At 39.5% G+C, this 27,091-nt stretch overlaps 1 protein-coding gene across 3 annotated transcripts in view; it reads left to right on the top strand.

Moving 5' to 3' along the window:
- Nucleotides 1-27,091, top strand: part of L3MBTL4 (L3MBTL histone methyl-lysine binding protein 4) — a 442,113-nt gene that overhangs the window by 222,662 nt on the left and 192,360 nt on the right. For all 3 annotated transcript variants that reach the window (XM_019418424.2, XM_019418426.2, XM_019418425.2), the window contains exon 13: nucleotides 26,238-26,352. In XM_019418424.2, the coding sequence (XP_019273969.2) occupies nucleotides 26,238-26,352 (115 nt within the window). The remainder of the gene's footprint in view (nucleotides 1-26,237; nucleotides 26,353-27,091) is intronic.

Raw genomic sequence — 27,091 nt, forward strand, 5'->3', positions numbered from 1 at the left:
GGGGATCAAAGAAGCCTGATGAATGGAGAGGGCACTGGAAGCAGGTGGGCAGAGAAGTGGGGAAGGCCACGTGGGCCCAGACCTGCGCTCTGCCGCCCTGCGCTCAGGATCCGCTGCTCCTGATACGTACTCCTCTGCATCAGAGCTTTGTTGCTTCTCTCAACTGCTTCGGTGTGTGTGTGGGGGGGGGGGGGGGGTGGGGTCATGAATGTATTGACACCTGTGGGAATGTGGGTCTGAAAGTAACCCTGCTTGGAATTCCATCCAGGTCACCAGCGCCGGAGGACGACACAAGCCCCTGCAGCCGGAAGCTGTGCAGGGCAAGGCCACCTGTGAAAGCCAGTGTCAGCCACTTGGGGCCAAGAAAGAGTTCTAGTGAACACTGTCAGGAACGGTTGAAGTACTGGGGCTCTCTGCACCAAGGCAACTGTCAACAGCTGTCTTAGGCCCAGGTTTCTAGATTTATCTCTAAGTTATTCAGGCCCCTGCTTGGCCTTGCCTTTTGGGTTGAACTTCTGATTTTGAACGGATTCCTTAAGGAATATTTGTGAAGGCTCTTCTGGTGCAAGTGAGAGAAATCCAAGGCTTCCCCAGCATAGACTGGGAAAAAGGGGGAGTGGGAGTAGCATTTGTCTCACTGAAATGGGAAATGGACAATGTGTGCAGATGATGCCCAGGGTCTCTGAATCCAGGGTCTCAGGCAACTCTGTCAGTCTTTCCCTCCAGATCTCTTTCTCTAGACCTTCCTGACTATCTCCCTACTCTCCTTCCCTCTGTGGGTGTTGATGTTTCCTTTTCCACTTAGGCATGCGGCCACCAACAGTGCCACCCTCGAGTCATCCCAGCACTGAGATGGCCATAGCTTCCCTACTACTCTAGCAGAAAAGTCATGGGAAGATTCCAATGGGGTCAGGAACCAACCCCCAGACCCATCACTGTGACCAGGACTTAGGTCATCTAATTGGCCTGCTGTTCCCCTGCTGGATACTGGAACGGGGCTGAGTCTGCGGCCGGGTTGATGGACATTGGAATGAGGCCGATTCCCCAAGAAAGGAGCTCCCTGGTCAGGTGGACTACCATAGAGTTGCTACAGCACCACTCAGCCTTTGTTAGCGTTAGCGCTCATCTCCTCCACTCCCCACGCCTTCAGGATACAGGTCTGAAGGCAGAGCCGTTTCTCCATCCCCACTGGGACATGCTTGACACTGGAGCAGACCGTCAGATGCTTGGAAAATTCAGGCTTTGTATTTAAGTCTCTCAGCTCCTCTTCGAGCATTTTTCACCCGGAGAAGGGGTCAGAGTTTTATACTTAAAAGGCTTTGGATATTTTCTTTTGGATAGATAGGCTCCTAGGACCAAACAATTTTCACAAATCATGTAACTTTTCTAGTGATTATCTGTTCTGAACCTAAGAGTGTATTCAAAGTTAATATTCCAAGGTTCTATTTAAGAGGAGCTCTAGGTCAGGGTATTTCTTGCACTTGTGGGAGTAGTAGAACAGTGCAAAGTCGTTAGTGAGTTCTAGTCCACCTGTGCTTGCCGTGGGTGCTGTAGCCAGTTACTGCGTGAGTGGGGTGCCGAAATGTGAGAGCCAGAGAGAGGGAGTGAGGGACGGAGTGGGCCACTCCCCCCGAAGTGCACCGCAGAGTGGAAGCACACCAACCCCCTTCTCTGTCTGCTGACCATCAGTGGGCACCAAAGGATATTATTACCTTGTCTGCTCTGGGGTTGGTTGGCCAAGAGCTCTTTAAAATTCCCATTTTGTTTTTCTGGCTCAGGAAAACCAGGCTTTATGGAAGAGCTAATAAGGCCCATCAGATAAGCAATAGGCATCTGCAGGCATTAAACTGAGCAGAAGCAGGGATTGTGTGGAATTTTAAAACCGTTGTTTTCTTCTGGGCAGCAAAATATTGTATCCCTAAAGTAATGTTTTCATCACAAAAATAAATTTCTGCCGTGTTTCAACTCCAGAAATCTTGGTAAGTCTCCTCTGAGTTTGCCGTTTGCATACATCTGTACGTATGTTCCTCAGATAGTCGGAGGCTTACGGGACATTGCTTCATCCCAGTGTCTGTGCCCTGAATGGAATTGTGTCACAAGGTGCACTGCTGCTGCTGCTTGCAGCCCTTTGTAACTTAACACCGAACAGAAAACCCCGACCCAAAGCTCTTAGCTTTACCCAGTAATTCTGCAAGCCATCTAGCAACCAGTAAAGGGTGAGATATTAGGTGCCACATCTCCCAGTGCACGGGTACTGGGGGGCTTCCAAAGACCCAGGGGACGGGGATTTCTGAAGCCAGATGAGAACCTGGCTCCCTTCCGTGGACCTACCACAGAGGGCATGGCTCTCCTCGTTCAATTCAGGCAGGTTTGCGCTCAGTGCTAGAACAGACATTGCTTGTTAATCTACTAGAACCTCAGACCATGGTTTCTTGATGATATGTGTTGTTGCCAACCTACTGTCACTTCCAAATATTTCTTTTTTCTTTTTTCATTTTTACTTAATACCATAATCCACGATCCCATGATTTGACATCATTACCTCCATGTTGCAGGCGAGGACGTTGAAGTTCAGGCTGTGCAGCTGTCGCACTTAACATCACTCAGCTAGCGACAGGTGGCACCTGGATTCATGTGGTCTGTGTGTTTGGAAAGGTCCAGTGTGTTTCTAGTGTGAAGGCAACTTCTCTACTTTGACAGTGACAGCTGTTCTCTGACTCGCCGTCCTGAAGAGGCTCCTTAGGGCAAGATGGAGACTGGGGTTACCTCTGTAGCTCTCCTGATCACCCGTGCCCACCACATCTGTATTGCAGATTTCTAGTCCATACCCCAAGAAGGAGGAGGTGCTGGCGGCCTCTGTCTCCCTTACTGATCCTTCAGTGCTTTGTGACTGACTTGGCAGTTCCAAGTTAAGGACCACAGCGCCTAGTGTGAGGAAGTAGAGACCTTACTGTTAGGTACTCTGGTTTTGCTGGAATCGTTGTGAATTACACCACTGTTTAGGCTGTGCAGCACATGGGCTGTAATTAATTAAATGGGCCACTTCCCACTGTGCTTGCTTTTAAATTGGTAATAACTATGATGCCATACTTGTCACTTCACGGAAAAAAACATTTTTTTTTTTAAAGAAATGGTGGAGATGACTATGGCGGTGGCATTTAGCAGCCTACGTGTGCCATTTCTTCCAGATACGGTATTTGAGCCAGTTTTCAAAGGTGGGTGGGCTGCTGTGACCTGCACCCTGACCTCCCTTCAGGAGAGCAGGCTCATGCAGATTCCCTTGCTGAGCCACTTTCCTACCTGGATTACGGGGTGTTTACTTATTTTCAGGGGCAGTGTGGGCAGAGGCGCTACCGAATTGCAGTAAAGCATGGAACAGATTCTGATATATTGGGAATTTAACACTCATGGATGCCTAAAATTCTCAAAAGTTAAAATGGGAGAATATCTTGATTTATTTTCCAGTGGGAAGGATTTAAACAGGCTCAAATCTTTTTTCCTCTCCTTAACTTAATTTTGGAGAGCTTGACTGGAGGACATTTAATAGGACGGACTTCTCTCCTCAATCCCACAACATGCTGCGGTGGGCACAGCGGGCTCCAGTGGAGGTTTAGTATATATTCTCCAAGATCAGAGGATTCCTTTGCCCTTTTTATTCCTTGAGGTGCTTTTGGCCAAATAACATGAATTAGAGGCTGTACAGTGAATTTGTGCCAATAAAAGTTTATTTAAGCATATTCAGGAGTGGCCCATACGTTGGGCGTGTGACCCAATCTCCCCACTCCACCTCCCCTTCCTCCACAGACCCAGTACCGCTCCTCAGCAACACCCCTAACTCACAGCCATGCCACCGCCCACTTCTTTGATTCCACCAGGAGTTGTGCTCTCTCTCTATCCCTGTTTATGGCAGTTTGATTAAGAAACTCAGACCCCTGAGCTCTTCAACTGTCCCAGCACCGCAGTCCCCAGTCTTTGCCCTGTGCCTTCTGGAGTCTTTTCTCTGAGCACTCTCTTTACTCTTCTCCTCTAGACAAAACCTGGGTCCCCGAGGACACTGCCTCTTCTTCAGCCCAATCCAGCAGGGGCCCCCAGGGTCTGGAGATGGGAGAGTTGTGTGCTTCACTTCTCATCGTTATTTCCACACCTTCTCCCTTTCCCTCCCTAAAGCCCTCCGGCCTGGAGACCGTGCTTACCACTACTACTCATAGTTACAGTTGCCCACCGATGCCCCCTCATTCCTTGGTTATTTTAGCTGCTAGCTTATGGCCACTGTTGCCAACGCACCCCGGTCTTCATTCTTGCTGGTTTCAGTACACACATGGATATTCCTTCTGACACTCTGTCTCTTCACTTCCTTGAACATCTGGCTTTGGATTATCTTGTCCTCTGCCACTGGCCCCTATTATCCTACTTTAGTGAATACATTAGTCCATTATTATTAGTGTCAATAATGTAACTCTTTTCTAATTGCAGTTTCTTGCGCCTTCTTCTCTGACCACCACCATATTCTTTCTTGGTGATTCCCTTGAATATCTCAATTTCCATCAATCCTTCAACCCTCTCAGGGCTCCTGATCCATTGATTCTACCTCTTATTCACTGTTGTTCACCTTCTCATTTTCTTTTTCCCCTATTTTCCACAGCATGAATTCAGCGGATAAAGGGCAGAATCAGACCATAATATATACTTTCAGCTTCCTTGTTCTTCGGTTGATCCTGCTTACTTGTCAAAACTGCAGCGTTGGCAAAATCTAACTGTGCCTTCCTCATGAAGTTAAACATGGCTAGACAAAACATACGCACTCTGCTGACTGGTCTTCCTGCACAAACACAAAATGCACATGTTACCTGGACCTTAATGATGACTGGGAATCATTATGTTTCCCTAACCCATTGAGTCTCCTATTGTCCTAGATAACTGTTTCATACCTGCTTTCCTCTCCTAAATTTCCCACTCCTCTTGCCTCATCCTTGTCCTCAGATGACGATGCTTTGATTACTTCCTATCCCACCTAGAAGATTGATGCAGTGGAAACAGAAATTCCACACATTCCTGACACCATATGTACCCACCTGCCTGCTTCTGTCCCCATGTGTTCCACCTGCCTGTTTTATAGATGAACCTTCCATGTTCTGTTGAAGGCAACCCCTGCTTGTGTATAATCCTGTGCTTCCTGCCTCCTCAACCACATGTCAGCCACTTATCTCTCTTCCCTTTATTATCTTTATTCCCACAAGATAATTTATCATGGAAATATGATATTTCTGTTAGCTTAAAAATATAATCTCCAGGGGTCCCTGGGTGGCTCAGTCAGTTAAGCATCTGACTCTTGGTTTTGGTTCAGGTCGTGATCTCATGGTTTGTGGGTTCAAGCTCCGCGTCCAGCTCCATGCTGACAGTGCAGAGCCTGCTTGAGATTCTCTCTCTTCCTCTCTCGCTGCCCTCCCCCCTTCAAAATAAATAAATAAACTTTAAAAAAATATGTAATTTCCTGACTCCAGTTCCCTATTCATTTTTCTTTTTCTATGGAAAGGAAGCCTCTTTGAAAGAGTTGTCTGTACTTTTGTTAACACTTTCTTCACCTGGTTTCTGGGCACCACATTCTCTTAGTTTTTCTCCTTACTCATCGCAGTTCCTTCTCTGACCCCTTTTCTTTGATTCCTCCTTATGTCCCCAAACTTCTAATATCAGTGAGCACCAGGGCTTTTCATTGGACCTCTTCTCTTCTTTAACTGTATTTAATTAGTTTGTAATTTCATCAAATGTCATGGCTTTAAATATCATCTACATGCTGGTGGACTCCAGACTCTTACATCAAACCACCTACTCCGTGTGTCCGTTTGATAACTAATAGATTATCAGACCTGACGTGTCCCAAATTTGAATACCCATTCTTCTTTCCTAAAGTTTTTCTACCCCCTGTTTTCTCCATCTCAGGTGATGGCCATTTCATCCTTCCTGTTGCTCAAGTCAGAAGCACGGTGTTATCTTTGAGTCCTTTCTTTCTATCACAACTGATACTCAAATCTGACAATGAACTATTTGGCTCTAGCTTTGAAACACATAGAATCAGCCATCTCTCCACCCCTTCTGCTGATAGCACTGTAGTCCAGCCCACCGCCATCTCTCACCTAACTCATTACAGTAGCCATCTACCTGCTCTTCCAGCTTCCAACCTCACAACGTCTCTGCCGCTCTCTGTGGTCTCAGTGCTGCAGCCAGACTGATTCTTGTAAAGCACAGGTCAGATAGGTTACTCTTCTGCATCAAGCCTTCCAGTGTGCTTCTCTTTCTCCCAAGAGTAAAAGCCAAAGTCCATAAAGCCCTACCTAACTTGGCACCAATGTCACCTCTCTGACTTTAACCCTTACTACTTTTGCACTTGCTCACCCTGCTTTAGCAAAACTGGACTTCTTGCTGTTCTTCTTGGACATGCCAGGCTATTGCCCCAGGGTCTTTGCACTGGCTGTTCCCTTTGTCTGTAATATTCTCCCTTATGGATCAAAATTTCTAACTCCCTCAACTCTGTTAAGCCTCCCTTTGCCAATTTATTTAAAATTGCAGCAACTCTCAACTGGCACACTCCTATTTCCCCTAACTCTCCTCTATTTTTTCCATCTTTTACTACCCTTTAACTTGCAAAAAAATTTACTTGTGTGATTGTATGTGGTTATCTCTACTACAGTGTAAGTTTTAAAAGCAAAGAGGTTTTTTTTTTTCCTTCTTTTGTCCATAGATATATTCCTAGTGTCTAAATTAGTCCCAGGTGTGTAGTATTGGTGTATTGGATGAATAAATGAATGACTGTTGAGAGCTCTATCAATTCTGAATCTGTCTTATTTTCCATCTAGGACGCATGTCACAATGGAGGAAATATTTGTGAGCCCATTCCTGTTTTATTTCTTTTTTACTTATGTAGAGTTAAATGTATATATCTTAAGTGTACAGTTCAATAAATTATTACATATGTATCTATCCTTATGACTACCATCCAGGTCCAAATAGAGAGCATTTCCATCACTCAGACATTGTCTCTTGAGCCCTCCTTCATCAATACCACAGTCTCCTTCTGTACCTTCCAGACACAGCTGTTATTCCAACTTGTATTTTACCACAGATTAATGTTTCCTATTCTTACATTTCTTAGAAATGGAATCATACACTGTTCCTCACAAATGGGATCATACTCTTGTGTCTGACTTCTCTAGCATTTTTATTTTCAGCCTATCTATGAATTTAATCAGATTTCAAACAGATATAAAAACAGATACAGTTGAGTCTTGCTTTCCATTTAGTGTGATAACCTCTAGATCTTTCATTTTTAGCAGTTTGAATTGATGTGCCTAGGTCAGGGATTTTTTGGTATTTCACGTGTTTGGAATTGATGCCAGTTTCTTGTGCATGTAGGTTTGTGTGCATCATGCATTTTGGAAAATACTCATCTGTTACCTCTTCAAACATTGATTGTGCCTATTTTCTGTCTCCTGCTCTTCTGATATCAGTTATCCATGTGTTACACTGCTTGAGAGTATCCTGCATTGCTCATGATCTGTTCTATTTTTATCCGTCCTTTTATATTTTTGTGCTTGAATTCAGGCATTTTCTATTTATCTGTCTTTTGTGTCTCTTGTCCTTCTTCTGCTGTTTCCAGTCTGCTGTTGAGCTCCATTGATGAATTCTTAATTTCAGATATAGAATTGTAAATTCCAGAATATCCATTTGATTCTTTTTTAGATAGTACTTTTTTTTCTTGGTGAATTGATCTTTTTGTCCACTTGGCCTACATTTTTTTCTGTTTCCTTTAACATATTTAAAACCACTATTTTAATATCCTTGACAGCTGATTTGAACATCTGGATCAAACATGCTGGATGTTGTGTATTAAAGAACCATAGATAATAAAATAGATGTTACTTTCCCCCAGAGAGGCCATGCCTTTTGTGCAATTAGGCAGCTTGTGAGAGAACGACTCTTGTGGGTTGAATGGTGGCCCTGCAAAAGATACACCCACCTCTGTCTCCCGAACCCGTGATGGTCACCTTATTTGGGAAAAGGCTATTTGCAGATAGAATTAAGTGCAAGATGTTAAGATGAGATCATCTTGGATTATCCAGTTGGGCCCTAAATCCAATGACAAGTGTCCTTGTAAGAGACAGGAGAGAGTGGGGTGATGCAGCCCAAAGCCAAGGAGTACTTGCAGATGCAGGTCGCTGCCAGAGGCAAAGGCTGATTTGCTCTTAGAGCTTTCAGAGAGAGTGCAGCCGTGCCAGTGCTTTGATTCCAGACTTCTGGAATCTCAATTCTGAGAGAATAACGGTGAGAAAATAATGCCTTAATGTCTTTTTTTTTTTTTTTTTTTTTTTTTTTTTTTGCTACAAAGTTTGAGGTCATTTGTTACAGCAGCCCTTGGAAACAAATTCAGAGGTCACATTGGTCTGGTTAGGAATTGAGCTGGGTCTAGGGTAGGCTGGTGGCTTAATTTTAGTTCATCTCTGGGTTCAGGTGTACTGACAACAAGGACTTTCTTGTGTGCACTAGAGACCCTCCCTCTAGTGATGCAGGACCAGGAGATCTCTCTGCTGTCCAGCCCCTCCTCACAGCCTCCTGTGCCCTGAGCACTCAGCAACACTCAGGCGGGAGAGAACCAGCTCCGGGTTTGGGCTTCCTCCAGACTCTGATGCATCTAGCTGGCGTGGAGAGGGCTTCTCACAACTCCAGGGCCTGCTTCTTTTTCTAGCAGAGTCCTACCACCTCTGGCCTGTGTGATCTCTGCGTCTCCATGAAGCAGTCTGAAGATCTCTGCTCATTTAGGAAGGGGCCCTGCCCTACCTGGTATTTAGAGCATTTAGACTTCTTTTGCATCCACAAGCAATTGAAAAACTGTGGTTTTAAAATGTTTCGTAATTAGGGGCACCTGGGTGGCTCAGTTGGTTGAGCGGCCGAACTTCGGCTCAGGTCATGATCTCACAGTTCATGGGTTCCAGCCTCATGTCGGGCTCTGTGCTGACAGCTCGGAGCCTGGAGCCTGCTTCTGGATTCTGTATCTCCCTCTCTCTCTGCCCCTCCCCTGCTCATGCTCTCTCTCAAAAATAAATAAACATTAAAAAATTTAAAAAAGACATTTTGTAGTTAGTTTCTAGGTATTTTCTAGTTGTAGTACTTCTCATTGTCTTGTACTGATGTCTAATGTTCAACATCCCAACCAGTAGAATTCCCTAATATATCTATTGCAGCCTAAAATTATTAATTACTAAACATTCAATGTTAGGCATATTATATATTATTTAAATATGTGACACATATAAATGTATATATAATTAGTCAAAAATGCATTTGTATATAGTTATATATGTAATTTAAAATATAACTAGTTAATTATTGATACCTTTGTGTATAATCTGTGTGGAGGTTAGTTAGCAGGACTGGTGTCCGATCTGCATGAGGGCTAATAGTTACTGATTCTGGATTCCAGGCTCTAGGCTTTCAGGGTAGAAAAGTGGAAGAGAAGGGTAGAAAGGCTTTCAGGGTAGAAAAGGCAGAGAAGAAATGGATAAGCATAAATATTCAGGAACATATGTAAACAAAATATTAGAAATAGTTTCTGGCTGAACAATAATGATGTTTTAAATTTTGTTTAAAATGAAGTAGAAAACTAGTCCTAGATGATTATATCTTTGCATGATACTTATAATTTACACTCCGTTTAGCTGTCATGCAAAGTTTTAGAGGCAGAAGCCAGGTTGTAAATAGTTTTGTTTTTGTTTTTCCTGTAGCAGGAGCCCTCTGGACAAGAAATATATTTTCAACAGAAATAATTTAGACTTCTGATATTGAATTATGAAAAAAAATATGGGAACACATGAGCAAACATGCTAATTACAAACATTCATTCTCCTCTGTTGCTTTAAAGTTATTCACTGGCTTGAACATTTTTTCTCCAGAAATTTAATCCATTTTCAGAATGCATTGTTCTGGTTGAGATAATTACTCAGTTATACGTGAAAAGAGAAGGCTCCTGCAGTCAACTGGATGAATTACCTGTTTCAGAGAGTACAGCACGTGTAAATACAAGCAATTTGTAGAGAATTTTAAATTCATAACTGTTGTGAGCTCTATCTCCTTGTTGTTTAGAAGCAATATACATTTATTTTAATGACTGGGTGTACTTCACAGGACATGAATATAATCAGTATGTAAATAAAGCCTACTGAAAATAGATACTATTGTTGAAATAGAGCCAGGATCTTCATCTATCATGATTTGACTTTTTATATTAAATCCTTTGAATTGAGTAATGTTAGAGTATAATACAAGATTCTTTTTCTGTAAAAAGAGACTAAACAAACCATTAAAAATGAGACCTCAGGTATATTTGCTAAAAATAAGCATGTAGGTCTTACAAGCATTTATTCTGAGTGTGAATAGGCAGTTATGCTGTTCTCACCCACGTCATCATAACCCAGGTTGGAGCAGAGGAAACAAGGATTATTGACGCCAGGATCTCAGGTGTCATGTCTTTTCTGCTTCTGGCTCCCAGCCCCACACATTTGGGCTATGGCACCACACATAACAGCTTCCTCTTTTAAGATTTTAAATTCCAGAATCAGTTTCTGAGCGGAGTTTTCTCGCTCCCCTTTGCTTCTTGCTCTGCTCCCCTACCCAGACCCCAATGCCCGCCCCCCACTCCCCTCACCCACCTTCCAGGTCTGCCAGCCGCCCCCAGACCCCCCCATCTGGAGCAGACTGCAAGTGCATCACGTAGGGATGCGGCCGTGAGGGCTTTGGCCTTCCTCCCTGTGTGTGTGTACTCTGCCCTTCTTCAGACCTTTACCCATCCTAGGGAGCAAGCATCCGCTGAAAGAACAGCGCCTTTGTCAGTTGTCATTTGCCATCCCAACTTGCCTTTCCAGTCTTGTACCACCTTCACCTCAACTGATGACCTTACCTTGGGTTTCCCTGAGCAGCTAATGGCCACCTCATGTTTAGTCCTCAACTTCTAATCCCTCCACCTTCGCCATTCTTCATTTGTCTCATGTGCCTCAGAATCTCTTTTCTGGGGTGCGTGGGGCTCAGTCAGTTGAGCTTCTGACTTCGGCTCAGGTCATGATCTCATGGTTTGTGGGTTTGAGCCCCACGTCAGGCCTTGGATCGACATCTTAGGGCTTGGAATTTCCTTCAGATTCTGTGTCTCCCTCTCTCTCCGCCCCTCCCCCGCTCATGCTCTGTCTCTCTCTGTCAAAAATAAATAAACATTGGGGGAAAAAAAGGAATCTCTTTTCTGATACTGTTTCTTTTTTCCCCATTTCCACCCTATCTCTTCATTTCCACCGTCATTCTCTGCAGGGTCTTCCTGTTAGCCTACAATCAAATCTCTGCGGTCCTAACCACATTCTCCTGAGGACACTCTGCCATGGTGCTTACCATTGCTACCAGAATTGTTCCAAGTGTGTGTTACGTTCCTTTCCCTTCTTCTCACCTGTTCACTCTTCAGATCGAGCCCGCCAAGACTCTGTCACCTTGCCGCACCTGCTGTTGCTAACCATAGGCATTTTAAATTCTCCTTGTGCTTTTCTGTGCCCATGGCACAGTTGACCATACCTGCCTTTGTGAAACAGCCTTCCCTCCACTTCTTCTTATCATTCTGGCTTGATTTTCTACCTTCTTACCCTGAGGCTTCTTTATTGCTTCTTGTTGCTCTGCTAACTTTTTTTTTTTTTTAACTGTGCCAACTTTTAAATAGAATTCCTCAAGATTGCTTTGTAGACATGTATCCGTCAGGATTCTGCTGGAAATAGATGGCACTTCATACACTTTATTTATTTATTTGTATTTCGTACACTTTAGTAGAGGGCTATTTATGGCGCCTTGGCCAGGGTTGAGAGAAAGCAGTGAGGTGTGGGGCTGAGCACAGCTGGAGCTGCAGGAGAGGCCCCAGGGCAGGGTTATGGCCTTAAGGAGGGAGCAGCCCCTGCCAAACTGCACTCCAGCAAGGGAAGGAGGCCCAGGAATAAGCACCCACCCCTTCTCTCTGCCTGTCTTCCTACACTCTAATGACACTTCCCATTCGCCAAAACCTAACCAGAAACCTGAAGGTAAGGGACATTGATGTCACCCGCAAAGGTCCGTGTCCTCTGCACAAGGTGGATCTAGAGGGAAGACAAGAGAATATTCCATCCAGCACTGTTTCTTTCTCTATCCATTCTCACTTTGTTTTTTCTGTCAGCATATACATCCCATAGCTTCACCTGCCACCTCTGTGTTTATGACTCCTCAGTCTGTGCCTCATCTCTCTCAGCCAAGATCTAGGAACTAATTTCATTTGTCTGCAAGATGTTTGCACTTGAATATGCCAGGCACTCAAATTTAATATGATCGAAATGGAATTCATTACATTCCCACTTCAACAAAAATAAATCAAACAAATCAAAAATCAAAACCCTTTTTCCTGTATTCCTTATTCAGCAACGGCACAGCCATTAACTAGGTTGCCAGTATTAAAAATTGTTTTTATTTTTATCCAAGTTACACTCACACAAAATGCAAAAAGCAGTTCTAACAAGTTTTATTATGAAATAGTTGTCCAAAGACCACCCTCTCCCGCATTTTCCCCACTGCAGAGACCACTGATTGTATTAATTTTAGCTACTTGTTAGGGTGTTTATCCTGTGACTCTAAGCATAGACTTGTTTTGCAACTTCTTGACCTCTGTGTGGGGTCCTCACTCTCCACCCCTCGGGCTGTGTGGGCTCGCTCTCCACCCCTACCTCCTGGTCGTGCACACTCTTCACTCCATTCGTCCTCTCCATGTAGACAGGCCATGATTTTACTTAGAACAAAATTTGTGTTTACCCGCAACACATCAGTCATTCTACTGAGAGGAATGTTTGTCCAGTTTTGTCTAAAGAATAAACGGCTTAAAAACATGTCAGTCACTTTCACATGTTTCAATGTCATATTACTTGAAAGGAAAAAAGTGTTGGTAGTTCAGAAGATAGATCTGTAAAATAAATGGATAAATCAGTAGGTTTTGGTTAAACTTAAGTACATCCTTTAGATGTATTTTTTCAGCAGTGTTTACATAACTTGAAGAGACATACTTGAGTCTGCACATTTGCTAGCTTATTCATTTGCCCAACAAACAGTGTTACAACACTTCAACAAATATGCTCCAGATATTATCTGGTACTGGTGACCAAAAAAAATGAGACGGTGCCTCTGGCTTCCAGTTCTGTAGGTGAGGAGCTTGAAAGTTGACACTCTGTCCTATCAACAAGTAGAAAGCTGAACAGACTGGATAATCAACAACTCTTCTTGGATCCAAAAGTGAGAAGAGGACGCAGGGCAAACTGTTGTCCCCAGATTGGAGAGATGATGGGAGTACAGGGAGTGTGACCTGCTGAACAGTAGGAAAACCTGTATGGACAACTCAGAGTTAAATTGTGAAAGTTACCTCTAGGAGGTTGACCAGGTTCTAATAGGAGCTCAATTACAGTAAATACTGGATAAAAATCCTCTCATACATCCAGCAGCGTGAGGGGAAAAGAAACCCTTTTGAAATATGCCAGAGCACTCAGTTCTTAGCAAGGCCTGTTCTCAGGTGAGGGAAACCAGTTAACCAGAGCCTAACCTGCTAAGGTATTACAAGAACCTAACTGACTTGAGGGGAAGGGAAATACCTAACTCTACCCTGCTCTATCAGTCCCACTGAGGGAGGAGAACAAAACTGAGAAACACTTGTGACGGTCACAGGCCAGAGGCTCACTCAAAAACTGAGACCTAATCACAGCTCTCTGGGTTGCATACCCTTCCTCAACACCTTACTGCCACATTAGTAAAGGCCTGTTTATAGTTTTTCTTTTTACTTGATATAGCATGTCTGACTATCAAGAAAAATTTGTAAGGCATACCAAAAGGAAAAAAAAAATTGAAGACACAGAGCAAGCATCAGAACCAGACATGGCAGGGCTTATCAGACTGGAAGTTGAAAACCACTATTATTAATATGCTAAGGGTTCTAATGGATAAAGTAGACAGTGTGCAAGAACAACAAGGAAACAGAAGCAGAGAGATGGAAATCCTCAGAAAGAACCAAAAAGAAATGCTAGAGATGAAAGACACCATAGCAAAAATGTAGAATGCCTTTGATGGGCTTCTTAGACTGGTCATTGTCTTTTTTTTTAAGTTTTAATTATTTATTTTGAGAGAGAGAGAGCATGAGCAGGGGAGGGGCAGAGAGAAGAGAGAATCCCAAGCAGGCTTCATGCTGCCAGTGAGCCAGATGTGGGACTCGAACCCACAAACTGTGAGATCGTGACCTGAGCTGAAATCAAGAGCTGGACACTTAACTGATTGAGCCACCCAGGAGCCCCTAGAGGATGTTTTAATAGAAATTTCTAAAATTGAAAAGTGAAGAGAATGAAGACAAAAACAACAACAACAACAACAAAAACCCAAAAACAACAGAGAGGCACCCGGGTAGCTCAGTTGATTAAGTATCTGACTCTTGATTTCAGCTTGAGTAATGGTCTCATGGTTCATGAGAGCATGCCCTGTGTGGGGCTTCATGCTGACAGCACAGAGGCTGCTTGGGATTCTCTTTCCCTCTCTCTTTGCCCCTCCTCTGCTCACACTCTCTTTCCCTCTCAAAATAAATAAACATTAAAAAACAACAACGACAACAACAAAACATCTAAGGACTGTGGGACAACTACAGAAGGAGTAACATTTATGTAATGAGAATACCAGAAGGAGGAAACAGAGAGAAAGGAACAGTAGAAATATTTGAAGCAATAAGGATTAAGAATTTTACCAAATTAATGTAGAACACCAAACCACTGATTGAAGAAGCACCAAGAACACCAAGCAGAATAAATGCCAAAAAAACCCTGCACATAGGCATACTGTATTGAAAATGATAGAACGTCGAAGATAAATTCCTGAAAGAAGCCAGGGAAGAGGGATACCTTACCAATAGAGGAACCAAGATAAGAATTACTTCTGACTTATCCTCAGAAACCATGCAAGCAAGAAGAGAATGGAGTAATATTTAAAGTGTTGAGAGAAAAAAAAAACAAAACAAAACACCAACCTAGAATTCTCTACCCTGTGAAATTAAGCTAAAAAAAAGAGAAGGAAAAAAAAGACTTCCCAGACAAACAATAAGTGAAAGAAATTGCTGCTAGTGTACCTGCTTTGCAAGAATGTTAGAAAAAATTCTTTACAGAGAAGAAACTTGGCTTTACAGAAAGAAAGAAAGAGCATTGAAGGAATAAATGAGGAGAAAGTAAAAATTTTTATTTTTATTCTTAATCAATCTAACAGATCACAGTTCAAAATAATAAGAGGAACACGTTTTCCATTATATTTATTTATGTATATTACATATATATTTATATGTATGTATATGTTTATGTATGCTTATATACGTTCACTGAATGACAGCAGTGATATCAGAGCCAGGAGAAAGGAATTAGTATTATTTTGTTATTATAAGGCACTCACATGACCGTGAAATGGTATGGTATTATTTGAAAGTGGACTTTCAGTTAGTTGTAAATGTATATTGTAAACTGTAGGTCAACCATTAAAATAAATTTAAAAGAAAAGAGTATAATTTGTGCTAAGAAAGGAGAAAATGGAATCTCCTTTCATGTTCATGATCTCATGTTCATGAGATCCAGCACTGCACTGGGCTCTCTGCTACAGCACAGAGCCCACTTTGGATCCTCTGTCTCCCTCTCTGTCTGCCCCTCCCCTATTTGTGCTCTCTCTGAAAATAAATAAACATTTTTTAAAAAGTAAAAAAAAAAAACCATGAAAGCAGAAAAAAAGTGGAAGACAAAAAATAGAAACAAAAAAAAAGACAGCAACATAAAACAGTGAATATGGTAGATATTAATCCAAGTATATCAATAATTATTTTGAATGTCAATGGTCTAAAATCACCAATTAGGACAAAGATTGTCAGAGTGTATAAAAATACATGTCCCAAATATATGTTCTCTCCAAGAAATCCACTTTAAATATAAGAATGCATATAGATTAAAAGTAAAATGCATGGAGAAAAATATACCTAACACTAGTCAAAAATAAAAATAATACAGTGTAGCTGTATTAATTATAAGCAGAGCTGACTTCAAAGTAAGAGAAGTTATCAGGGATAAAGAAGGGCATTAGATAATGATAAAGTGGTCAGTTCTCCAAGAAAACATAATAATTCTTAATGTGTATTTACCTAAGAACAGATCCTCAAGCTACATGAGGCAACAGTTGATAGAATTGCAAGGAGAAATAGATGAATCACCATCACAGTTGGAGAGCTCAGCACCCCTCTCTAAGAAGTGGACAGATCCAGCAGGCAGAAAATCAGTAAGGATCTAGTCGAACTCCACAAAACCATCAATTGGCTATATACACTTTTCATTCAACAACAGCAGAATACAAATTTTTTTTCAAACTCACATGGAACATTCACCAACACTGACCACATTCTGACTCATAAAACATACCTTAACAGATTTTTTAAAATGTATAAAACATACAGTGTCTGCTTTCAGACCACCATGGAATTAAACTAAAAATCAAAAACAGAAAAATAACTGGAAAATCCAAAAATACATGGAGATGAAATAATACTCTTCTAAGTAATTCATGGTTCAAAGAAGAGATCTCAAGAGAAATTAAAAAAAATATTTTGAACTAAATAAAAATGAAAACATACTTACCAAAATTTGTGGGATGCAGCAAAAATAGTGCTTAGAAGAAAATTGATAGCATTGAATGCATATATCAGAAAATAAAGATCTAAATCAATCAGTAATCTAAATATCCACCTTAGGAAACTAGAGAAAGAGTAAGTTAAATCCAAAGTAAACAGAAGAAAATAAATAAGAAGAATGAGAGCAAAAGTCAGTGACATTAAAAACAGGAATTCAGCAGAGATCCAGGAAACCAAAACATGGTTCTCTGAGGTAAATAAAATTTATAATCCTCTAACCAGGCTAACTAAGAAAAAATAGAGAGGACACAAATTACTGATATCAGAAGTAAAAGAGGTGACATCACTATGGATCCTATGGATGTTAAAAGGGTAATGATGGAATATTGTAAACAACTCTGCCCATAAATTTGATTACCTAGATGAAGTGGACCAATTCTTTGAAAGACGCAATCTGCCAAAACTCACAAAAAAAGAAATATACACTATGAATAGGCCTCTATTAAGAAAATTGAGTCAATAATTAATAATCTCCCAAAGAAAAAGCACCAGGCCCACATGATTTATAACTGGTGAATTCTATCAGACATTTAGGGAAGAAATTATACCAATTCTCTATAATCTTTTTCATAGGATAGAAGGAGAGGAAATACTTCCTAACTTACTGTGTGAGGCCAGCAATTACCTAAATTCAAAACCACACAAAAACATTACTAGAAAAGGAAACCATAGACCAGTATCTGCCATGAACATAGATGCAAATATTCTCAACAAAATATTAGCACATTGAATTCAGCAATGTATAAAATGAATTATACACCATGCCCACTTAAGTAGGTTAATCCAAGATAGGCAAGGCTGGTTCAATATTCAGAAATTAATTAATGTAATCTATCGTATCAAGAGCCTAAAAAAATCACATAATTGTGTTAATAGATGCAGAAAAAGCATTTGACAAAATCTAACACCGATTTGTGATAAAAATTCTGTCATTTATAAAAGTAATTTAGAACTTGCTACCAGTGAAGTTGATCTTGTACTAATAAACAAATTATAAGAATGGATAGAAAAAATCTGTAGCCCACCAATGGCTTCAAAGATTTAGAAATAGTGCTCACGATACATTCAGTTCATAAGCATAGCTGCAAGTGTGTGTTTATATATAAATTTCCATTTGGCTAATAATACCCATGTAGATATTAGGTAGGTATATAAATCATTATTTATGCCTTATATTATACTGTCCATTGTGTTATTCAGTGTTCCCTATATGAATGTCTATACAGTAAATTCCTATCAGTGAAAATTTTGCACCTTTATACTACCTGGTGAATTTTTTTCATATTATAATTGTGTAATAGATCCTCTTCGCCATTGGTGGGGTATTTTGGAACTATTTATTTATAGCAATCATCCTTTGACTACCAAGGGTAATTATATATTTTGGTTTACCTGGGATAGTCCTACATTATGCCTGTTGTAATTGTGTAATCAATAGTGCTCCCTTTTACTCTCAAAAATGTCCCATTTGTATAATAAATTATGTGGTCCCTCAAGATATAACCAGCTTTTCTTGGCTTTCACATGCCTTATGTCTTACTATTCATATTTAGAAGTCCTGTCTTCTTTTAACATAAGCAGCTAAAGCCCTTTTTGAGTTGGTGGTTTGTGAAGAATGAGTATGAATAATTTGTGATTTAGTAGAAAAACCTTGATGGTTTGATACCATATCCAAAGTAGAAATTTGGAATTTCAAGACAAATGGAGAGTATGTGTTGAAACAGCATCCACTGTGAGGGCTGGTGTCCTGAACAGAAGGGGAAGGGAGCAGCCTGGTGAATATCAGAAAGGAAATGGCCTTTGTGTTAACAATGGATGTGTGGCGTATGTCAGTTCAGTGCTTAACACTTTTAAATCTCATGACAGAGCTTACTTATAAAGGCATTTATGTTAGTTATAACCATAAACTGATTTGGAGATTGTGTGTCCTCACACTGCTAATGAAGGAGGTTTTTCTTCCTAAGATATTACCCACAGACATGTGGCCACAGAACCCTGAATGTGGCTATTATTATGCCTAACTCTGATGAAATATTTAGATTTCTTAACAAGAATTAAAGCCCCAGGGATTCTGTTGGAAATTTGGCGTTTTTATTTCTTGTAGGACTCTTATGGGGAAAATATATCTTATGGGAAAAACTAATTGTATTTGTTATAACAGTAACCATAGAAATAGAGAAATGGAAACTTATGCAGACATATTTATCACAAATGGAAACATTTGGAGTTGAATGTTCTCTGCATTAGGCCTTCAACCAGGTCTCTCTTGGACTTGTTCTACAGAATTAAAAGGGATTTGTGACTGTTTTTAAAAATAAGTTATTCTTCATTGCTTTAGATGTAACTGTGAGTTTGATGGCAAGTTCAGTTGATTAACAACCTTGTTGCCATGGGGATACCCTAAGGAAGCATTTCAAAAAGTTTATCCAAAAACCACCTTCAACAGGTAATCTATGATGTGTGATTAAAAAAATACAATTTCCAGGTATCGTTCCTGACATCCTCCGCCCCCTGAATTAGAGTTCCAATAGAGCAGGAGACAATTGGTATTTTGCTTACTAAATTTTGAAAACCATTGTCCAGGAAATATGCTGAATTTGGGTAGTGGCCTTAAAAAAATGAAAGGTATTTTCGACTTGCTATAGTGAAGCTGTTAATTTTTCAATTTAATGATTACATGTCTTTGTAGTGCTTATTATAGGAATGAACTGGAAGGAAAGTGGAAGCAATTGTATTTGTGAAAGAGCAGAAGGGTTTAGGGAGAGATTAGCAGGGAAAGGGAATTGAGGTAATTTACCAAGAGTGGCTGTGATTGCCCTGGAAAGGAATATGCAGAGGCTGCCAGTCCCAACACTACTCAGTGGCAGTTCAGGCTCATGGCCTTGGGGGAGAGGGAGAGTTTCAAATCACAATCAATGACTTGGAGATGTTGGCCACATTTCCTAATCCCTATGTATCTCACTAGCTTCTTATGTAGCATGGAGATAATAATGTGTGAGACTAATTTTCAGAGTGTATACACTTGTCTGTTATAATTCCTTTTCTTCATGTTCCCTCCCTCCCTGTTCTTGCCCAGAAGACCTGTAGGCAGATTGGCTCAGTGGGGAATTAATATTTAATGTGCAAAAGTGTAGGTAGTTCTGGACTGCACCCTGTATTATTCCATGTTAATTTGTTTTCATTATGAAAATGTCTTTTTATACTTTAAAAATGTAATTTAACTCTGCTACAGTAGATTCTTAGTTATAGTAATCCCAAATATCCCCACCATTTGTATTCTTGTACGGTTCTCTCAATAAACTGTTCTCAGCTGAAGTCTGGTTCTGCCATTTACTGGTGGTACGATCTCGGCAAACCTCTTAAAAGGTTCCTTTTCAGAATGTGTGAAAACAGTATACTGTAGACGTTCAGTGAAAATGTATGTATTTTATAGCTGTGTTTGGACTATGTAAACATACGGTAAAAGTGAGCCCCCTGCTATACTCAGCGCTCTTGCTCTTAGATGATGGTGGTATTTTGTGAAGGCATTATGTGAGCATGCTTGTCCTGCAGTGGAACATATGTCTAGTCTCATTACTATTTCTTCATCCGCCACACCGTCCAACAATAGAGCTCTGCATCACAGGAAGTGAGATTTACTGTAGCCTTATTAGCACCAGTAGTTATGAGTAATAGATATCAGGAATAATATATGAAAACCCAGTTTTTTTTTTCTAGAATGAAATTTAATGTTAAGTCTAGTTATCTGAAAATGTATTCAATTAAAGGAGAAGAGTTCAGGTACAGTGAAGCCTTTTTCTAAATAAATTAACATCATCTACATGCTTATAATTTGTTCACCATAAGCCTTTAAAATAGATTTGAGGCCTTTGACAATAAAATACACACATCCAGTAAGCCCATTAAAGTGGAAATTACAAATTTAAAAACCATATAGCAGAAGCAAACAAGCATAATAATATCACTTAGGCTAATAAAATTGTTGTGATTGAGCATTAAATTTAGCTCCAGTGTTCCTAGATAAATAACAGTTTATTTTCCAGCTGCCCTAAGGAACAGCGACGAGTGATGATTACTGCCATGCATCTCATTCCGCTGATGGCTTTTGAGGTCTGACAGGGTGGAAGCCATGGTGCTAACAGTCATGGTGGCATCAAAGACAGCTGAGGCCTAGTGGCAAGGCTCCAGGGCTGAGGGACAGTAATGATAAGGCAAAGCAAGAAAGACCTTGCCAGTCCAGACAATCAACAGCTTTATATTTACACTCAGGAGTGTATCCTTGTTTTTTAATAGGGTGATCTAATTCTTAAACGTCCAAGTTATTTTGCCAGTCATTAATCACTAATGCAGATGATGTTAATACCATCAGGAAGTATCACTACCCATTTAAAGGTAAGAGCTTGAGACAGTGTTTGATTCAGTTATCTGACCTCTGTTTTCCAGTTTGTCATAATCTGAGCGAGAAGTGTCCATATTTCTATTCAGCTTTATACAAACCCAAATATTTAAAAATTGTAAATATGAAATGGAGATGATTTGGTTTCCAAAATAATTCTTTCCTTTATGAAAGGACTCTGTAAATATTCTTAAGATGCCAGTCTCCTTTATTAACTTGACCATCTAGTTGCAATTCTTAAAATTGGGTTTTCAACTTCAGAGATATGAAGATCTACAGACTTGAAAATATCTTTCATAAAGATGTATATGGGTCAGATTTGGGTTATATTTTTCATGTTTAGATGGCCTTTGTCGGGGAGTGGGGCATCACATCATTGGATTAGGAGGAGCTCTTTTTAATTCCCATGATTTCATTGTAAGTAATTATATGCAGCATCGGAAAGGGTAATTTAATATTTATTAATGAACATAAGGGAAAACATTGAATAAAGTACATAAAAAAATTGTATCTGCTTTCAGAAAAAAAATTTTAAAGATACTGTCATTTTAGTTTTTTAGTAATAAACCTGAATTCCAACAGTAGGATTTCCAAGTCCAGGTACAGTAGCTGAAATAGAAAGACCTAACTCCTTGTAACAAGATCTTGCTGGAACATTTGGCCTGTCTTGTTTGTGCTTAGAGGTGGTTCCCTTGCTTTTGAAATAGAAAAAGTACCACTGCAAACTTAAAAGAGAAAGGACATTGAAATTAGGAAGAAATATTAAAGTTTGAGGAAATTTTCTATTTCTTCTTCACAGCATTATACACACTTACACAAACTTCTTCCTGTTGGTAAATCCAGAGCAGCAGGCATCAGTCTTAAAAAGAGTGCTATTTTTGCCTTTCACAACTGGAATATTTAGTCTTCGAGTACTGACGGTATTATGCAGTTCGGCTGTGTCCAGAATGCTGAAACATTGCAATACATAAATATGGTAAAAGATAAGAATAGCCCCCATTGACAGCAACTGCATGTAGTTTTGTGTCTTCCCTCTTTCTCTACATGATGTCTGGTTGATGCATGTTCATACATGTAGAAACAGTCTATCCTTTTTATTGGTGACTACTGTTCATCTCATGCCTATGCTACCCTTGCTTTCCAATAGATATCCAACTGTTGTTGGGCATTTGGGTCATTGTCAGGTTTGGCATTTTGAATGAAACTGCAAGGAGCACTTGTTTACACAGCTTTATATTTTCATCTCTTTGGGATGGAATTGCCAGGAGTCACAGAGTAGGAACATCTGAAATCTACAATACAGTAGCAAAACATTTTCTAAAGTAATTGTCCTATTTTCCAGCCCCAGTGACATTGTATGAATGTTCTGGGAGCTCCACAGCCTCACCAGTAATTGATGTTGTCTGTCATTTAAGTCATACAGTTGGCTTTGTAGTATGTCTCAATGTGATCTCTTTGATGAATAGTGAAGTTGAACAATTTTTTATTTAGTTTTTGACCATTCATTGAACCTTTTTTTTTTTCCTGTAGAGTATCTCAAGTGTTTTGCCTATTACTTACTGGATTGCCAATTCTTTTGTCAGATAAATGTATTGCAAATGTTCTTGGTTTGGTTGTCCTTTATATTAATGATGATTTTGAGGAGCAGAAGTTTTTTATTATGATTAAAAATGAATTTCTAAAATTATTCCTTTATGGGTAATGCTGCTTGTGTGTTAAGAAACCTTTGAGTATCCCAATATCATGAAGATTTTATCTTGTTTCATTCTTGAGTTGATTAGGTTGTTTAGGTTTATAGCCTATTTCGAATTAATCTGTATGTGGAAGGTGACATAGAAGTCAACTGGTTTGGATTTTTTCATATGTGGATATCCACTTAATCCAGTATCATTTGCTGAAATTACTGCTCTTTCCCCATTGAATGGCCTTGTTACATCTATTGAAAAGCAATTTAACTATATAGATGTGAGTCCATTGACATAATCTTTTCTGTTCTAATAATGTATTTGCCTATGCTTAGGCCCAAACAACACTGTCATCATAACTGTGGCTTTATAGTAATTATAGAAATCAGAGTGGGTCTTCCAAATTTGTTCATTATTTTCAAAATTGCTGTTGTTCCATCTGATAATACTTATGAAATACTTTCTATAATATTTCTTGCAATGCAAATCTATAAGTGAATACTTTCTTGTTTTTTTTAATCTGGAAGTTAATTTTACTCCTTTTTGAGGGAAATTTTTTTGTAAAACAAAATCTTAGGTTGATATTTTTTTAATTTCTCACTGCTTTAAAGATCTCATTTCATTATCTTCTTGTCTATTCTGTTTCTGATGAGAAGTTGGCTAACATTCCTGTCATGGTTCCCTGTATGTAATGTGTTGTACTTCTGTGGCTGCTTTCAAGACTTTTTCTTTTGTCTTTCATTTTTGGCGGTTTGCCTATGATTTGTGTAGTTCCGATTTCCTTTGTATTTATTATGCTTGTGTTTTGCTGTTTTTGTTAAGCTTGTAAATTGGCGCGCTTTTTTTGACCAAAATAGATTTTGTTGATGTTTATTTCTTCAACTTTTGTCTGGTTTGACCATTATCCCTGCTTTATTGTCTCTCCTCTCATTATGGACTCCAAATTGCATGTGTTAGACCAGGCAATTCTGTATTACAAGTACCTGGGCCTCTGTTCATTTTTGAAATTTTTTTATTGTGTGCTTTAGATTAATAATTTCTATGAATCTGTTTTCATGTTCACTTACCCATTTTTCTGCCATCCCTAATCTGTTAAGCCTATTCAGAAAATTTTTATTTAAAATAGTTTGCTTTTCAGTTCTAGAATTTCCATTTGTTTATCTCTTATGGTTTCCATTTCCCTGCTGAGACTCCCTATCTGTTCCCTCATCAAGACTATTTATCCTTTAAGTTATTAAACATATTTCAATAGGTACTTAAAAACTTCATGTCTACTAATTACAACATCTGGGGCATCTCAGGGTCTCTTTCTATTGACTACTTTTTTAAAAAAATGAGCAGGGCTCACATTCACCTGCTTATTTGCATGTCTAATAAATTTTGATGTTATGTTGGACATTAAGAATGATACAGCATTCAGATTTGGGAGCATTTGTCTTCCTTTAAAAAGGGTAGAGTTTGTTCTGTCAGTCAGTTAATTACTGATGGCTGTTCTTAATCTTGTTGAGGTTTTATTTTGGCCTTTCTTAGGGCTGGTCTAGAATACTCTATGACATGGTTCTTATTAGAAAATTATGGTCTTTTTGCATGTCTCGGTCAAATTCTTAAGATGTCTGCACTCTGGTCTCTCTACTCTCCAGGTGTGTGTGACCTCTGCTATCTTCATTTTACTTCCAGCTCTTATCAGATGCTCTCTTCTTCATTTCACCTTGTCTCACCTTGCACATGTACAGTCCAGTCCTTGACCAAGGTTGTGCAAAAATCCCCCAGAGATTTCTGGCGTCCCCTTCTCTGTAGCTCTATTCTCTCTAGTGTCTGTCCTCCGATTTCCAGCTGCTTCATCAGTGCTGAACTGCATCTGTGTCTCCTCAGCACAGCATGACTGCTCTGTTTCTCCTCCCTGTGCTGCTGTCAGGAAACTGACTACAGGCTGACATCTGGGGCTAGTCTAGGTGTACTTAGGGATTACATATCTGTGGTGCCTATTGTCCAGTGTCTACAGTCCCTTCATATATTCAGTCCAGTTTTATAGTTCCTACTGGGAAAGGGCACTCTGTCTCAGCCAGAAGCCTAAGTTTGGTAGAAATATTCTCTTGAAAGTTATTCCTAAAATTGTTGGTTCTCAAACTTCAGCATATATTAGATACATCTAAAGGACTTGTTTAAAAATTGTGAGTCCCTATCCTTTAGAGTGTCTGAGTCAGTGGGTTGAGTTGGGGCCTGCCAATCTGCATTTCTAACATGTGTCCAGGTGATGGTGATGCTGATGGTCAGGGAACCAAACTTGGAGAACCACTAAAGAAGAAAGACGGATCTTGAAAAAAAAGCATTGGACTTTTTCCTAGATACAGTTTTACCTTTTTTTCTTTTGTGGTCCTATGTCTTGCATAACAGACTGATGTTTCATTTAGTTTATTACAATGCCAGCAATCTTGCTGTTTTTATTCAAATTTTGATTTTCAAAAAATTGTGGGTTTTTTTCTGCATTGAAAAGGGATTCCTCACTTAATTAATAGAAACAGAAAATATGTAAGAGAGTAAGTAAGGTTATGAAATTTATTCTTTTTGCATGCCCAAATAATTTGGTTTGTTCATTCTGATATGAAACTTCTAAAACATAGTGTTTTGTAAGTTTCAGAAATAAGTATGTGATTATTGTTTCAGAAATTGAGTTTTATTTTTTATTCTTGGACCTATATGTATGTGTATATGTGAATTATGTGTATGTGTATGCGTGTTTTGTAGATAAGACGCAAAACGGTGGTAACCATTTGCTGGATTTATGGACCTGAGCCATATCTCTTCCTCAGGTTTACTGAAAGTTTACACTGTCCTTTACAGCTCTCAAGATAGCCATTAATCTGTCTACCTTAGTAGCATATTTCATCCGCTCCTGTGCCTCCATTGTTTCAATGGCTCCATCTCTCCTTGGTTGTCAGGATTTTGAAACTTATTGCTTCCTTTCACTCTAAAATCGATGCATTTTCCGATAGGGTAAGCCTTGTACTTATGTCAAATTGGTGACTCTAGTTGTTGTGTCTGACATGATTTTTCAGAGGCATCCAGTAGAAGAGGTGTCCTCCCGCCAGCATTACAGTATTACTTAGCCTGGGAAATGGATTGGTATTGTCCCTTCAGATTCTGATCAATCTCTAACAGATTTTTTTGTTTACCAACTTCTTTAATTTCTCAGAAAAATTGGTACTACAATAGTCTTTAGTGGTTAGATTAGAATGCCCTTTGATGGCACATTTTAAATATTGTTTCAGCTGTAATGTATCATTGTTACAATTTCAATCTCAATTTCACAGGCCTGATTTCTAATATTTTGATGCAGACGTAGTGAAATACTAATTACTAAATGCTAATTACTCAACAGGTTCATTTTGATGGCTGGGACCACAAATATGACTACTGGATGGATGCAGACAGCCCTGACATCCACCCAATTGGATGGTGTGACATAACAGGGCATCCCCTGGAAATACCATATCGTAAGTATTTTATTCTTTGTTGTTGATTTTTAAATACTTAGCCTGAATTCCTACCTTAATGCTGTTCTTTTTCCTGTCATTATGAGTATTTTAAAACTAAATATCAGATAGGTGAATTGACTAATCAGTGCTACAGCTATGCTGTAATTATTCATAATTAAGCCTCAAAAGAGTGTGCTTTATATTTTTAAAAAGTTATAATAATAATTAAGGAATTATTTTGATAGTGTTGTCTAGGAGAATCTTTATTTTCTACATTTTAGTTTGGGAAACTTAACCCAGTCCAAATCCATTGAACTTGGGCCATTGATTTTAGCTGACGTGCATTTTGGTTTTTTTTTTTTTTTAAACATCCCATCTTAATTAATTTTCTTTTATAGATTATATTTCAAAAAGTTTTAGAAAAAAATAGATATTTTAAATTTCAGCAATTAAAAAAATTAGTTGAAAAAAGTCCTCTGTTATATTGGTATTTTCATTATTTCTTTCTTTCTGGCTACTTAAAGTTAAAGAGGAAATTAACCACTCTAAATTTTAATGAACCTTGAACCAAAATATCTCATTCTTTTGTCTGAAGGATTCTTTCTACCAGATGAGGCTGACATGACTAATAGCTGGTTCCAGACACATGTGCAGGCTCTCCATTCTTTTGTTTGTTTTGTTCCCTCACTGCTTCTGGTGTTTTTCTGTTGGTTTCTTGGGATAACGGCGAGCGTATTATTCTGTTAATGAGGTTATC

The sequence above is a fragment of the Panthera pardus genome, unplaced genomic scaffold (assembly GCF_024362965.1).
Source record: "Panthera pardus isolate Hobbes unplaced genomic scaffold, ASM2436296v1 HiC_scaffold_15, whole genome shotgun sequence".
Lineage (NCBI taxonomy): Eukaryota > Metazoa > Chordata > Mammalia > Carnivora > Felidae > Panthera > Panthera pardus.